Here is a 15,914-nt window from a genome sequence, read left to right as displayed (position 1 = left end):
GGTCTATCGGTTTGTTAACTTGGTCAGCTCTCTGTCTTCACCTACAAACAGACTCAAGCAAGCCCTGGTTTGAAACTGAGTCACATCTTTTGGATGTGGCATGAAATGTGAGTCCCCAGATGTAAATAATCAGATCTAATTGATACCCAATGCACACACGCATTGTCGTTCTTTGTGCATCAGTTTGGAAGATTTTCATAGAAGAAATGTCCTCTGAAACGGATCTTTCTGCAAATTCCCTCGTATTTGAAATAAAATGAACATTATCTAACACTTTTGGACCAAACATTCATGGACAAGTGCTGTAGTAACATATTATACTCATGTGTGTATGCATTGCATGTGACCTTCAGCAAGACTTTGTCAATGTCTCATTAACGTCATCATTCCAAATCCTCACAGTAGACATCAAATTTTAAATCATACATAATCAACCTTTCCTTTTTGCTTCGGCTTCGGCAGTTTCTTTCATATTGCCCTTCTGTAACCAGTATTCAACTTTATCTTAAAACCCCACTGCACTACTTATAGCGACTTGCGCCCTCTCTTTAGCAAACAATGCCTAATCAGTGACCATTGGTCCACCATGGTCCTCTTTTTCTTAGTGAGAGCTGATTTGATGAGATAACCACCTGTCAGTGACCTTGCAGGGTGGTCTAATCCCTCCTGTAAACTAGTACAGATGGGCTTTAAAAAGACACACGGTTAAAACCATTAAAAACATACCTGTTCTGACATCTAGTGTTGAGGTCTCGCAGCTGGTCAATTCTTGAGTTCCAAAGAAACTGATCGTCTCTATACTGACAGTGTAGAGGACATTAGCATCCAGCTCAGTGATAGAAAGACGTCTTTCCTCAGTGGCGGAGATTGGTGGATATGCCTAAGTATACAACAATAGAGGTGTTGTGGATAAATCATTGGACTATAGATCAAAAAGTACGGATCCAGGTACTAATGTCCTTTGGCAAGATACTAATCTACATGTTGCCACTGTTTCTGGTTTTAGAGTTGCACCCTAACTGTATCATGTATTTACTACAATAAAATAATGCCATAAACAGTATTTATTAAATGCTGAAGAATCAATTTCAATTTGTGTTGAGGACCCATACGAATCAGAAAGTTTACATTCATTAAAATAATCATATTAAAACAAGAATCCATATACATATTTATTTTATTTATATTCTTATTCATATGTAGGTATATATACGTATACGTATACACATTCATGATCATAATCATAATCATAATAATATTCAAATTCATATTCATCAACTAATGAATATTCATATTCACACACTTATTGGTTGAGGACATACCTTTGGCAGGCCGTTTTCAGATGTGACATAGACACGATAACTGTCAAAGTTCCCTTGGGCTGGTAGCCAGTTGACATCAATCGTCGTAGTTGTCTTGTCGACGACAGTAATAGTGCCAGCACCGCTTGGACCTGTGTACAACAACAAAAAACAAAAGCATTATAATGTGTATCTGCAACACATTATTTTAAGAGTCTGCGTGTATGTCTTCAAAATTCTAAATCATATGGAACCTGAGTATCTTATTGACATCCTCCAAACATATACACCAGCTCATAACCTTCGCTTAACAGCTGACAATTAGTGTAAACTAATAATTCCCAAATCCAAACTCTCCCAAATAACGTTTTTAATACCCTACTTTCCATGAGGGATTTATGTTCAAATGCTCTTTACAATAATTATTAACAGAAGAGGTAAGTTTTGAGATAAGTTTGAAGGCATTGAGAGATTGCTGGTGGCAAAGAAATCTGGGTAAGTGATTCCACAGGTTGAGAGCTGCAGTTGTGAATGCTCCGTCACCAAGTGTGGCTAGCATCCTATTTATTTATTTATTTATTTATTTCTGATATTTATACAGGATGGCACATATCACCAATTTAGTGGTCTTCCATGAAGCCTTGAATAAAACAAATAACAGCATCAACAACAAAATAGATAAATACACAAGCATATAAACAGGTAAAATACAAATTAATTGGTATCCCCATGAAATAACTGAACATTCAAGAATCATCCTTGATCATTAACAAGAAATAGGTGAATGGCATTTTCAAATTGAATAGATCTTGGGCGACTTTTGCAGAATTTTATGAAAATAATAAGCGAGATCCAGAAACTTACGGGTCTGCTGAATGAGGGGCAAATACTCAGACTGAGAATTAGACTCAAAAGCTACAACAGTGACTGAAATGGAGTAAGCAGTGGCCGGGTTAAGTCCTGAGAAGATGTACTCCGTAGTTCGCCTGAAGTCATCATTGGCTGGGCCGGGCTGGATTCCTATGCGGTACAGCATGTCGTCCGGGTCAGGTGCCCAAAATATCTGGATAGTGTCACAGGTGATGGCAGCCGCTACAACCGTCAAGGCTGGGACAGCTCCTAATGAGATTTCATAAAAAGTATGGCATCAATGGAAGACTGTGGAACCAACTACCTAATGATGTGCAGACGGCCTCATCTGTTGACCAGTTCCAGAAATTACTCAAGTCACATCTATTCTGCTATAAATTACTTTCTTACCAGCCTACATATACTTGAATGATCTCTGAGAAGTGACTAAATTTTGTTTTTAAGTGGCCCAAACATTGTGGAGCGGTGTGTGTGCAGCGCTTTGTAACCGTAAGAAAAAGGCGCTATATCAAATATGTTTTTGGATGGATGGATCAATGGACTGATAACAATATCTACTGTTGTTCATAAAGTTGGAACAATATTGTCCTACCACTTTTCATGAAATGATTGTGACCGTATGGTTTACATGTATTTTTCATTGGTAAAGTGTATATCTTCTCAGAACTGTATTGATCAATCTAAAGATTCAGAGAGTTTGTTCAACAAAGTTCTGAGAAGATATAAACTCTATCTGTCAACAATAAATCATACAGTCACAATCATTTCAAGAAAAGAGACAAGAAAAAATGTTTAAACTTTATGGGCAACAATGTAAAAAGGAAGAATTGTGAGACATACAAAAAATAACAATACAAAAAAAGAGGATAAGCAAGTAGAAGTTTGAACGGAAAAAACATATGTGTATATAATGTACATACATGAGATGTACATGTGTAGATTTCCAGTTGGAATAAGCTAATAAGTTACACACTGTTGGCAAGTTGACCATGAGATGGCACTGTGCAACAAAATGTTAATACCCTGGGGTAGAAAGTTCATAATTTCATTATTGCTTTAAAAATGGGTTGCCGTACTAGTAGGCATATTCGCGCCTTGTTCCTTTTAGTTTCTGTTTATATTGATCGATTTCGGCTTTATGTACATTCTTGCGTTTTACTCTGATGAGTGCAAGACGAAAAGCTTAAGTATGGCTCTTTTCAACGCGATTCTCTGACTTACTAGTAGTGAAAGTGTCCTCTACTGCCTGGCTGGCCGTGAACTCTGTTGGCGTTCCGCTTTTAGCCGTCAGACTGAAATCATACGATGTGCCAGGCTGTAACTCTTCAACGGTAACCGAGTCTTCATTACCTGCTATGGTCCTCATGTTGGGTGACTGGAAGAAAAAAAATGTTAACAAAATTGCTAAGTCGACGATCATGATAGTTGTAATTGTAATTGATCTTTATTTCATTCATCATCAAAAACATTTAAAATACGAAACATAGTTAAAGGTAAAGACCAGTATTGGAATCGCCCCAATTTCAAAAAATGAAATGGAAGCTCTTATTACCAATCATGTGAAAGTATATGTTTTGACTAATACATGACGATAAAAATTTTGCCGGGAAACTGCCTACTAAATGATATATTTGGTAAATTAGTTTATCTACATGGTCTGTGAGAGATAAACGCACGTGTCACGCACATGTGCGTATAGTCTCATATACATCTTTCTGTGTACAGTGCTTGTAACTTTACGAAGACTGGGCCAAATTTCTTATCATTTTGATGATTCCAGAACCTTGCAGTACACACCAATACTTATATGCTAGATGATCAATCTTTTCTGATCGATTCCACAATGTTTCTTTCACAATGCAATCGCATGACCATAACTAGTTTTTACCTTTAAAGAGAAACATTTACAAAATAATACAACAAAAATGTTAGATGAATGTGGAGACAGCTAGGGAAGCCAAAGCCTTACTATCAACTATCGCCTATTATCTGTTGATACCTGAAATGGCCTTTGCATTTGCACAACACAAAATACAATGACGCATACAACAAAGAAAACACAGAACAAAATCAGGCCGAGGGAAATGTATATGTACAAGTTTTTTAGATAGGAGGGACTCATTCATATCTAATTGTGAAGAAATAATAAATTTTCAAATAATAATTTTGGTACCTTTTTTGCTTTATTATTATCTCTTAATTCACATCCATATTCACATGACTTATAAAAAACGAAGAACAATGGACAATCTGCTTCCAAAGCTACCTCAACAAAAATACAAAAGTAACACTTGGAGATTGCGCTTTCTGTTGTGCAGCTTGAAGCTTTGGGAAAACCTACTACTAGACATTAGAAAAGCCTCATCTGTTGCTATCTTCAAAGTTTTGTTGATGATGTACTTGTCTTCAGAAACCTTTGAATAGTTTATGATTGTGTATCCATAGAGTAGCACTGTCATCACAGCGCAGTAGAGTATATTTATATAATAGCTGTGCTATATAAATTGATCTAATTATCATTACCAGGTCACTTCCATCTGACTTTTCGTAGGTGAGAGTGAAGAAGTCAAAGCGACTAAGGGGAGCCTCAAAGGCAAGATCAATTTCGGTGAAATTGCTCCTTGTTGAACGGAGGAATGCCGGTGGATCTGGGTCTGAATAAAAGAAAATATATAGCAATACAAAAACATCATCAACAATACTATAAGTGAGGTTTGGGCAAAAAAAGCATTAATGAAATCCATAGGGTATCTTGAGGAGAACAGAAAGAGCCATAACATGGAAAAATCCCAAGTGAGCTCATGGAAAGGCTGGGTCTGGAAAACACTGTCGTTGAAATGGTAAAGAGAAGTGGACAATGTAAGAGTTAACGGAAGACCAAAGATTTCATGGAAAAATATGGTGAAGAAGGAAAGCAATAAGGTTGGTCTATATGTTGAGGATGCTCGAGACAAGAAGTGGAGGGAGTGCCATCATGGTATGAGTGATATATTGTCAAGTTACGAATATTCAATTATTATGTACTAGCTGATATCAACTTTTAAAAAACATCATCGTTAACAGAAATGATTTTTGTTGATGTTACATTCTTTATGTTAAGCATTATTTTTTCAAAGTAGTCAATAAATGAACTTAAACTTGAAATATGGTCACATTATGATAGTGGCCTATTCTGAAACTGGAGGCGCAATAGCTCAGTCGGTAGAGCAGTGGTCTCGTAATCCGGTGACCCGGGTTCGAAACCAATATGATGCGCTAGTGCCCTTTCGTAAGGCATTAATCCTCATTACCAGATCCCTCGGAGAGGACCTAAAGCCGTCGGCAGTCTGGTTGCTTACTGACAAGCATTTTTTGCTTTCTTAGCTGTCAGGTAAAATAACCAATTATCACATACTTGTCCTCTGTACGACCGTAGACACAGGTTCATCTAAAGTGGTCAGTTTGAGTTGAATTGAATACTCCTGTCCCGGTATCAATCTTTCGAATGTAGCTCTAAACACATCTAATCCTCGAATCTAAAAAAGAAAAAAAAAAATATTCATAACAATAATAGTAACAACTAGACTTTAATTCGTCACTTTGACGAATTAGGTGATACGTGCTATTTTGTTATCATGAAAGTGTGCCGATGATGATCTAATGATAATGATCATAAATACGATAAAGACCATGAGTAAGAGTGGTATAGCGCCCCCTTCAGGTATTCGATAGAGATTTGTAGAATCAGGATTTCAGAAAAAGTCGCCTAACACGCAAACTAAGAAAATTCTGACATGTCGCCTTTAATTGAAATTTTCACTAAGATGATGTCAACGAAATGATAAATGATGTACGTCAATATTGTAGATAATTTATTAGCTACACCGTATCAAAATTTGGGAGAACATAGAGTACTCATAAGCTAGATAGTGCCCAAAGATCAATGTCATGAAGATTCATGATGTGAACGAAATTCACCTTCCTTAGGCATAACACGCAAATTAAGAAAATTCTGAAATGTTCACTTTAATTGAATTTTGCACTATGATGACGTCAATGAAATAAAAAGTAGTGTATTTATCTTGAAGGCAATTGCCTCAACTACAAGATACTGAAATTTGGAAGAAAATCAGTCAATATTATGAGAAATACACTAAATTTTCCATAAATATAATGACGTCATAATATGCAATTTAGTATTTTGACTTTCAAGGCCATTATGATGACGTCAAGATGTATTTCATGGCCTAATAAGATATGAAATCATATCTCCGACTCATACTGTATCTAAATATGAAACAAAAATGGCAGTCCTTATTCATCCCGATGTACTTTTTATAGGCATGTTTTTGCCCATATATGCTATGTAATACATTGCCTCGCGCGCACGGATATTTTTCTTGAACGGACGCTCATTCCGTTATTAATAGTGATAAAGAGATGAACATGGTATCAAATTGTTCAGAAAAATATGAGAAATATCCTGTCAAAACAAATATACAAGGAATTATTTTTCGTTCGGCCGTGACAAACGAAAACGCGCAAAAATGCGTGTTTTGCACGATTTTTTATGAAATGCTTATAATGGCCTAAAACGTATGCAAAAAAAATTTGGAATGATTTTGAGCAATTTAAAAATTTAAGCGCGCGTAAACGCGCACATCTAGGCGTGCGCGCATTTTTGCGCGCATTCATTGACCTGAAATTGACCGGACGGATATTGATCTTAATCATGATAAATATGAATGAGAAATTCCTTTTCGTTATGACGATATGATCATAAGTTGATTTTCACAAAATGGCGCCTGGATGACGTCACGATAACCTGGAGTCTTTGAAAAATCACGCAGTTCTAAGTTAGACTAAGATTTATCATCATGGCAAGTTTCATGTTTATGGCTTAATTCATTCTTGAGATATCCTGCGAACAAATTCATGGCAGAATAATAAAAATAATAAAGAAAATCTTGACGAAATCAAAAGGTGATACGTCTACGTACGTATCACCTAATAATCGTCAAACCTGTAAATAAACACCACTCAAAAGAAAAAGGAAAGGTTTTTTTATAGGCAGGAGGTCTTTGCATAGGTTCCTTTAGTACAAATTTAAATTAGAAATTTCTTAAAGGGAAAGGTAAATGCGGTCTTTTTAGATAGGTGGTCTTTCCATAAAGGTGGTCGATAAAGCAGGTGCTGTCATGCATGAAGTAAATATGTGAAACAAAATAAATGAAATGTAATCTCTGACTGAAATGTGTCTCAATTATTAAAGCGGGAATGCACTACTTGTAGCTACTTGCGCTCTCTCTATAACAAACAGTGCCTAATCGGTGACCGCTGGTCCCCCATGATCCCCTTTTTCTTACGTTCAAAATTGAGAGCTGATTTGATGAGAAAACTACCTGTCAGGGACCACGCTGGGTGGTCTAATCCCTCCTGGCCAAACTAGTGTAGTCGGGCTTTAATTATTTAGCAAACTTGATGTTTCCTTGTAATGTGCTTTCCAAAACCCACTGAAATCATCACCAACAGCAGAACGATTCAAACAGAGTTTGAAGACATATCCATTCTTAAACTATATGCATTTACTGAAATGACACTGCCACAAATTGGTAACTTGTATTAACCCTTGGGCTCCTGAATTTTCTTATTCCCATAGACTTAACACAGAGACCCGGTTCTTGTAAGCAGTGGGTTAACTATAACTCTAACTGACTTCAGGATGGGATGACATCTCAAGCGATTTGTATCCAGTGGAAAAGGCATTATATAAATTGCATGTATTTGTATTACTTACCAGAGATATTGCATCTGGAGGCGTGATGCTAAGTTCATAATTTGTCAACTCAGGCAGGTTGTCGCGATCCTCGTAGATTCCCCAAACTAGAGCGATGGAGGTATTTGAGACCGTTGTGACACTCAACTCCAATTGGTCAAAGACTCCTGTTAAAGAAACAGATGAATAAAAATGATAATAATACTTTGTTCTTTTATAGCACATTTCATGTCTATTGACATTTCATTTTTACAATATACATTTATAAAGTACAACACTAATGATAGTAAAAATGCAAATAATTATAATAATAACAATAACAAAAATAATAATTATAATGATTGCTATTTTCTTCGAAGATGAAATGCGCTATATAAGTCTAGGTTATTAGGTGATACGTAACGAAGTCTACGTATCATTTTTTGATTTCGTCAAGATTTTTCTTTATTATTATTATTTATTTTTATTATTCTTCCTCGAATTTGTTCGCAAGATATCTCAAGAATGAATAAAGCCATTATCATGAAACTTGCCATGATGATAGATCTTAGTCTAACTTAGAACTGCATGACTTTTCAATGACTCAAGGTCATCGTGACGTCATCTAGGCGCCATTTTGTGAAAATCAACTTAGGCTATGATCACATCTTCATAACGGAAAGGAAATTCTCATTTATAATTATCAGGATTAAGATCGGTATCCGTCCGGTCAATTTTAGGTCAATAAATGCACGCAAAAATGCGCGTACGCGTTTGTGCGCGCGCATAAAATTTTAAATTGCTCAAAATCGTCTTAAATTTTTTTTGCATACGTTTTAGGCCATTATAAGCATTTTATAAAAAATCGCGCAAAACACGCGTTTTTGCGCGTTTTCGTTCGTCACGGCCGAACGAAAAATAATTACCCCTCAATTTTTTTTGACAGGATATTCCTCATATTTTTCTGAACAATTTGATACCATGTTCATCTTTTTATCACTATTAATAACGGAATGAGCGTCCGTTGAAGATAAATATCCGTGCGTGCGAGCTCATGTATTACATAGCATATATGGGCAAAAACATGCCTATAAAAAGTACATCGGGATGAATAAGGACTGCCAATTTTGTTTCATATTTAGATACAGTATGAGTCGGAGATATGATTTCATATCTTATTAGGCCATTAAATACATCTTGACGTCATCATAATGGCCTTGAAAGTCAAAATACAAAATTGCATATTATGACGTCATTATATTTATGGAAAATTTAGTGTATTTCTCATAATATTGACTGATTTTCTTCCAAATTTCGGTATCTTGTAGTTGAGGCAATTGCCTTCAAGGTAAATACACACTACTTTTTATTTCATTGACGTCATCATAGTACAAAATTCAATTAAAGGCCACATTTCAGAATTTTCTTAATTTGCGTGTTATGCCTAAGGAAGGTGAATTTCGTTCAAATCATGAATCTTCATGACATTGATCTTTGAGCACTATCTAGCTTATTTGTACTCTATATTCTCCCAAATTCTGATACGGTGTAGCTAATAAATTATCTACAATATTGACGTACATCATTTATCATTTCGATGACATCATCATAGTGAAAATTTCAATTAAAGGCGACATGTCAGAATTTTCTTAGTTAGCGTGTTAGGCGACTTTTTCTGAAATCCTGATTCTACAAATCTCTATCGAATACCTGAAGGGGGCGCTATACCACTCTTAATGATGGTCTTTATCGTATTTATGATCATTATCATTAGATCATCATCGGCACACTTTCATGATAACAAAATAGCACGTATCACCTAATTCGTCAAAGTGACGAATTAAAGTCTAGTTATTATTATTATTATAACAAATAGAGATTCATCAATTTACTATGTATTCAAGATTTAAGATGTTGATTCATTGTTTGAAACTATTATACTTGGTATGTGAACTCTTAAACTGAATCTGAAATATTAATATCCCCTGACATCATTAGTGTCACGTGACATGATTACTATCACCTGCCATTTCTTGTGTCACATGACATGATTACTATCACCTGCCATTTCTTGTGTCACATGACATGATTACTATCACCTGCCATTTCTTGTGTCACATGACATGATTACTATCACCTGCCATTTCTTGTGTCACATGACATGATTACTATCACCTGCCATTTCTTGTGTCACATGACATACTGTACTGGCATGCGCACTCACCTGTGGTTAGTGTCCTGGTAACTGGTTCACTCTCCAAGCCTCCAGACAAGGCCTGGACACTCACAATGTAGTCTGTACCAGGATCAAGGTCCTACAAATAGGGGAGGAACACAGGGATTACTATTATGACCTCTTTTGTTTTCAACATGCATATTGAAAGAAGAAAACAAAAAAAGGAATAGGAGAAGAGGAAGAAGGAAAAGAAGACGTAGAAGACAAAGGACAAGGCGGAGACGAACGTTCTGTTATACAATATGTAATTTTCATAATAATATCTATAATGTTCTCTCAGTAACTGTGTTAACTTATTATGGGCGTTCCTAACTCAATTAAGCTATGCTTTTCTGGTTTTTGCCTCCTTCCGTATCTGAACTATTTACTTTAGCGGTATACTCTATGTTGAAATCGTTGTTACATATACAATTTATACACACTGCGTTTCATAACGTAATGTTGAGAAGGAAATAAATGTAAATAAATGAGAGTACCCTGAGAGTATATCTGGGTGGTTGACTAGGAAGGTCAGGTATTACAGTCCTTGTACCATCTAGCGTGTATGTAATACGGTATCCATCATACACGCCTATGGGTGGACTCCACTGCAGCTCTAAGAACAACTGCATCCCAACAGACTCTAGATTCTGTGGCATCTCAGGGACTATATTGAAAGACAAAGACAAAGATATTGACCCATTAGCTACTAAAATATTCAAATACTTTTTGCTTTTGTACAATACTGTCAGGAAAGGAAAATACATCTTATTCCTTTACATTTGTTTTCTACTATCATCCAGCTTTCCATTGAAATAAAGTTGTATTATCATCAGATAGGGTCTTTAAAGACCATCTGCACTAGTTTGGCCAGGGGGGATTAGACATCCCTGCCTGGTCATTGAAAGGTGGTTATCTCATCATATCAGCTCTCAATTAACATAAGAAAAAGAGGATCATTGGGGACCAATGGTCACCGAGTAGACATTATTTGCTATATAGAGGGCTCAAGAAGTTATAAGTAGTGCAGTGGGACTTAAAATCAAAATCACAAATACTCACGTGTCCTTTGACTTGTTGAATTGATATTGACTGTGATAACATACTCCTGGCCTGGTGTCAAACCGGAAAATCTATACGTCGGTGATTGAGCGTAGAGAATGTTTGAGCTAACAGCTACAAACAAAAAATCAAAAGCAGGAACAAGATATTATGAAAGTTGCTGAACAATTTCATCAAGATGGTGATTCGGATGATATATCTGAAAGAGTTCACAGATCCGTGTAAATAATTTTGGATGTGGCACAGAACTTTCTTCCTTATTAAATTGGTTGCAAACTTTCTTTAATACTTTAGATTAATATGCCACATGTCAAGAAATATAAATCAGAAACAAACACATTTTTCAAAAATTTAAAAGATAATACAAAACTTGGTAAGAGTATGAATAGTATAGAAGTTAATTGGAACTGTATCACTCGATACAAAACAGTAATGAGCATCAAAGTATTACCATGCTTCTGCACACGAGTGATTTTAGAGTATTCAGTGCAAATCCATGGCAAAATGAACACACTACATTTAACATAAATGCCCCCCAAAAAGGAAAGTTGGTCTGATAGAGTATTATTATTTTTTTTCTTCATTTATTGGGATTAAAAATATCGACACGTAAAGTTCAGGAACTCATAATGGTTGATTTATAATGAAATTGAATAGATTAAACAAAGTTAAACCAAAATATATACACTTAAGACAAACATGTTGGTTTTACGCACATGAAAATATGGTTACCACACAATATTCAACGGCTGGCTAGATGTAGCAAGGCCAAAGCGAGAGATGACGAGGAAATCGAGAAGCAGAGAAATGATGAGGGAGAGAGAGAGAGTGGCGAGAGGGAAAGAGAGGGACGGAAAAAGGGAGGGTAGAAAAAAAGAGAGAGGGGAGAGTATCTTACCAGGAACGGTTGTTAGGGTCCAGAAATCCACTCCCTCTTCAGGGCCCCACACAATCTCAATCTCTGTAGTAGATACATCACGTACAGCTATTTCGTTCACTGCCAAGGAAGCTGGAAAATTATTTTTAAGAAAGAAAAAAAAAATTAAACGTGACAAAAAAAGAAACAAGGCATAAAATAAAAATATCAGCAACATCAATAGTAATGATAATAATAATCATTAAAAAAATGAAAAAATAAAAAATAAATAATATATGTCTCTAAAATGGAAAATAGATAACTCAAATTCTATTTATGTTTGACAGTTTCTTACTTCTATTAAATGCCTCATCCCTGGAGACTTCGGAAGGTGCAAGATAATAATACCACGGTAAACATGCACATCATGGAAAATACTACAAATTGACTGGTACTTACTTGTAGTAAATAACTGGTCACTGGCCTCACTCCTGAGGGCAGCAGACAATGTTACCATGTTGAACGTGTACATTGTGTTCGGGTCAAGGAACTCTATCCTGACATTGGTCTCTGAAGCCGAGATGATTTCCTCCTCTCTGGCGGTACCCTTCAAGTAGGACAGCTCATAGCTGTCATAGTCTCCAATAGGAAGTCCCCATGTGAATAATACATAGGTGGTTCCAATCTCAATGGGGAAAAGTCCACGAACAGGAGCAGGAACTATATTGAGATATAACAGATTCAAGTCAATTTAATTCAAAGTAACATTTATTTTCTTCTGTTTATTCATCATCTGTTTTTGAAGAAAAAATACTCATGAAATAGATGTATACATATAATGGCATACTATTAAGAGCATATTACAATGCCTGCATTTACAACTTATCCTGAAATGTACAGATATCGCTAATAATTTTACATTGTGTTATATGTTTGTGATAAGTTTAACAGGTTTGTACTATAATAATTCAATATGTTTGGGATAAATTCAAATTGCTTGTAAACAAAATAAACATGTATTAAAATGGTTGCCATAAACTTACATGTTCTGACATCTTTAGTTGGATAAGTGCTCGTAATTCCAAAAGCCTGAAGGCTTACAGTGTACAGCCTGCCTGGTGTTAATCCATCGAACGTCACAACAGAGAAGGGCTCTGAAGTCGGGGCAACATTGAAGGACTGGAAACAAAGAAGATCAGAAGCACAGTATAAGAATGTTGGGGTGCCTTCAAGCAATTTTTCGAGGCTAGAATCACAAACATGAATCACAAATCAAAACGTTGTTAAAAAACCAGGTTACTACGGGAGAGCGTTCAAGCTAGTATTTTTCATCAACGCTGAATTCTCGCTCATTTCAAGCCCAGCCACTGCTCATCACATTGTGCAGTTTGACCCAGGAAGTATAGGTCAACTTCGCAGCATACTTTCTGTCTGTGTTTACGGCCGACTGTCGGTCGAACTGGAAGCAGGCCACGAAAATGACATTATAGAATCATGATCGAGATCTCCGTTCGTTCCAGCGAATTTTAGCGACCGTGATTCTGCAGAATGATCATGATACAAAACGCTTCTTTTTCAGCGTTTCATGTTTGCGGTTTTAAACACAGTTATTTTTACGACCGAAGAAAAATCGCTTGAACGCAATTGTGTTTTAAACTAAACATCTTTGAAAACCGTGTTTCTAGGGTGAAAAAGTGTCGATTTATTGCACCCTATGACACTAAAAATGGGGTCTGACAGCTCAGTGGCTAAAACGATGGCACAATTAGAAATGTTGCGAAACTATAATGTAAGATGTTCATGGTTTTTGCAAAAGGGGTAGGTTTTGTTTTAAAAAGCAAGATATTTACCCAGAAGGATCATGCATTTCAAAATAGGACTGCCACTCATATGATGTAAGGCCAATATAATTCCGCAAAAAAAGGGTACTTTTGTGAAAATATGGGAGCACCAGAGATATTGGGGGCGCCAGAGATAGCGTGGGGGCACCAAAGATAGCGTGGGAGCACCAGAGATAGCTTTGGGGCACCTGAGATAGCGTGGGGGCACCAAAGATAGCGTGGGGGCACCAGAGATAGCGTGGGAGCACCAGCGATAGCGTGGGGGCACTAGAGATAGTGTGGGGGCACCAAAGATAGCGTGGGGGCACTAGAGATAGCGTGGGAGCACCAGAGATAGCGTGGGAACTCCAAAGATAGCGTGGGGGCACCAAAGATAGCGTGGAGGCACCAAAGATAGCGTGGGGGCACCAAAGATAGCGTGGGAGCACCAAAGATAGCGTGGGGGCACCAAAGATAGGGTGGGAGCACCAAAGATAGCTTGGGGGCACCAAAGATAGCATGGAGGCACCAAAGATAGCGTGGGGGCACCAGAGATAGCGTGGGAGCACCAGAGATAGTGTGGGGGCTCCAAATATAGCGTGGGGGCACCAAAGATAGCGTGGGAGCTCCAAAGATAGCGTGGGGGCACCAAAGATAGGGTGGGGGCACAAAAGATAGTGTGGGGGCACCAAAGATAGGGTGGGGGCATCAAAGATAGCGTGGGGGCACCAAAGATAGCGTGGGGGCACCAAAGATAGCGTGGAATACTCACAGTAGAAGCTCCTTCCTCTGATGTGAGGGTGACCCTGTACTGAACGACCTCAGAGCTGAGAGGAGCTGTTCCAAAGAGAACCTCGATAAGGGTGGTAGTCTTATCCCGGAATTCAATCACGCCCTCCTGAAGGGCACCTATTAAAACAAAGGGGGGGGGGGAACAGGAAAAATGTGTAATCAACATGGTAAGCATACAGAGTATATGGTATGTGTTTGGTGTCATAATTGTTTGATGTAAAAAAAAGATTGATCTTTTCAATGTTAGATGGCTTGAGAAATCTACGCATTTAAACATTGCAATTTCATATTGCATTTGTGAACAAGCTTTAAGAGTTACCGTAAGTCACCTCATAGAATGAACTGTTCAGCTTAGTCTGTATTCAATCTTCGGTTTAAAAACATACAAACATTGAAATATACAAACACAAAATCAAAGGGTATCATACAAGTTTAAATAAATTCATATAAAAAAAGGAGAACAAAAGGGAACCTCATTTAAAATCTATTGAGGTTTAACAGGTTGATGGCAACAAGAATTTGGCAATTAATAACATATTAAACTACCGGTAATGGCCTACCTGTGGTGAAGGAATCCATAGCTGGTTCGCTTTTTGATGTGAGTTCACCACTTGTAACCTTGCTAAAGATCTGAACATCATACAGAGCAGATGGATCCAGACCACTGAGAGCTATTGACTCTGTATCACCATCCACCTCACCAGCTAGAGTATAGTCATTGATAGAGGAAGTTTGGCGGTACCAAACCTCGAAATTATCCACGTCATGGCCGACAAATCGGTTCCAAGTGACGGTGGCAGACGTTGACTCGATAGACTCGAAGCTGATGCTGTTTGGTGCCACAGGGTCTGCGGAATGGAGAAAAATGCATCTTTAAATGATGTAAATATACAAATATTTCTATGGAGAAAAGAAACCTACATGTCAATTTTCATGACCGAGGTATCAAAGGTATGTCCTAATGTGTGGCTGCAAGAGATGGACGTTCAATAAATACTTGGGACAGCAGAATTCAAGCAACAGCAATGTGGGTCTGAAGAAGAATGCTGAGGATACCTTGGACTGACAGAATATCAAACAAAAAAAGTGCTCGATAAGGCATGTGTCGATATTAAAATCCCTCCTTAACATCATTTGACAACGACAACTACAGTTTGTTTGGCATATTATGAGTAGAAAAGGAATAAAAGACATGGACAATTGAGGGGAAGAGAAGCAGAGGGACACAGCGCATCAAATACATTTATAAGTTCATTTGGCTGAC

General features: G+C 37.2%; 1 protein-coding gene across 1 annotated transcript in view; it reads right to left on the bottom strand.

Annotated features, from left to right (window-relative positions):
• Positions 1-15,914, bottom strand: part of LOC584110 — a 156,611-nt gene that overhangs the window by 53,789 nt on the left and 86,908 nt on the right. The window contains exons 70-85 of the mRNA XM_030988112.1: positions 15,211-15,498; positions 14,631-14,767; positions 14,028-14,186; positions 13,082-13,217; positions 12,498-12,758; positions 12,081-12,191; positions 11,183-11,296; positions 10,618-10,787; positions 10,130-10,220; positions 7,948-8,093; positions 5,566-5,686; positions 4,695-4,825; positions 3,393-3,546; positions 2,166-2,420; positions 1,323-1,453; positions 727-880 (exon numbers count right to left, since the gene is read on the bottom strand). Coding sequence (XP_030843972.1) covers positions 727-880; positions 1,323-1,453; positions 2,166-2,420; positions 3,393-3,546; positions 4,695-4,825; positions 5,566-5,686; positions 7,948-8,093; positions 10,130-10,220; positions 10,618-10,787; positions 11,183-11,296; positions 12,081-12,191; positions 12,498-12,758; positions 13,082-13,217; positions 14,028-14,186; positions 14,631-14,767; positions 15,211-15,498 — 2,559 coding nt within the window. The remainder of the gene's footprint in view (positions 1-726; positions 881-1,322; positions 1,454-2,165; positions 2,421-3,392; positions 3,547-4,694; positions 4,826-5,565; positions 5,687-7,947; positions 8,094-10,129; positions 10,221-10,617; positions 10,788-11,182; positions 11,297-12,080; positions 12,192-12,497; positions 12,759-13,081; positions 13,218-14,027; positions 14,187-14,630; positions 14,768-15,210; positions 15,499-15,914) is intronic.

The sequence above is a fragment of the Strongylocentrotus purpuratus genome, unplaced genomic scaffold (genome assembly GCF_000002235.5).
Source record: "Strongylocentrotus purpuratus isolate Spur 01 unplaced genomic scaffold, Spur_5.0 spur5_scaffold_17, whole genome shotgun sequence".
NCBI classification, from domain to species: Eukaryota; Metazoa; Echinodermata; class Echinoidea; order Camarodonta; family Strongylocentrotidae; genus Strongylocentrotus; species Strongylocentrotus purpuratus.
The sequence above is the reverse complement of the archived record's forward strand: the minus strand, read 5'-3'. Positions and strand labels throughout refer to the sequence as shown.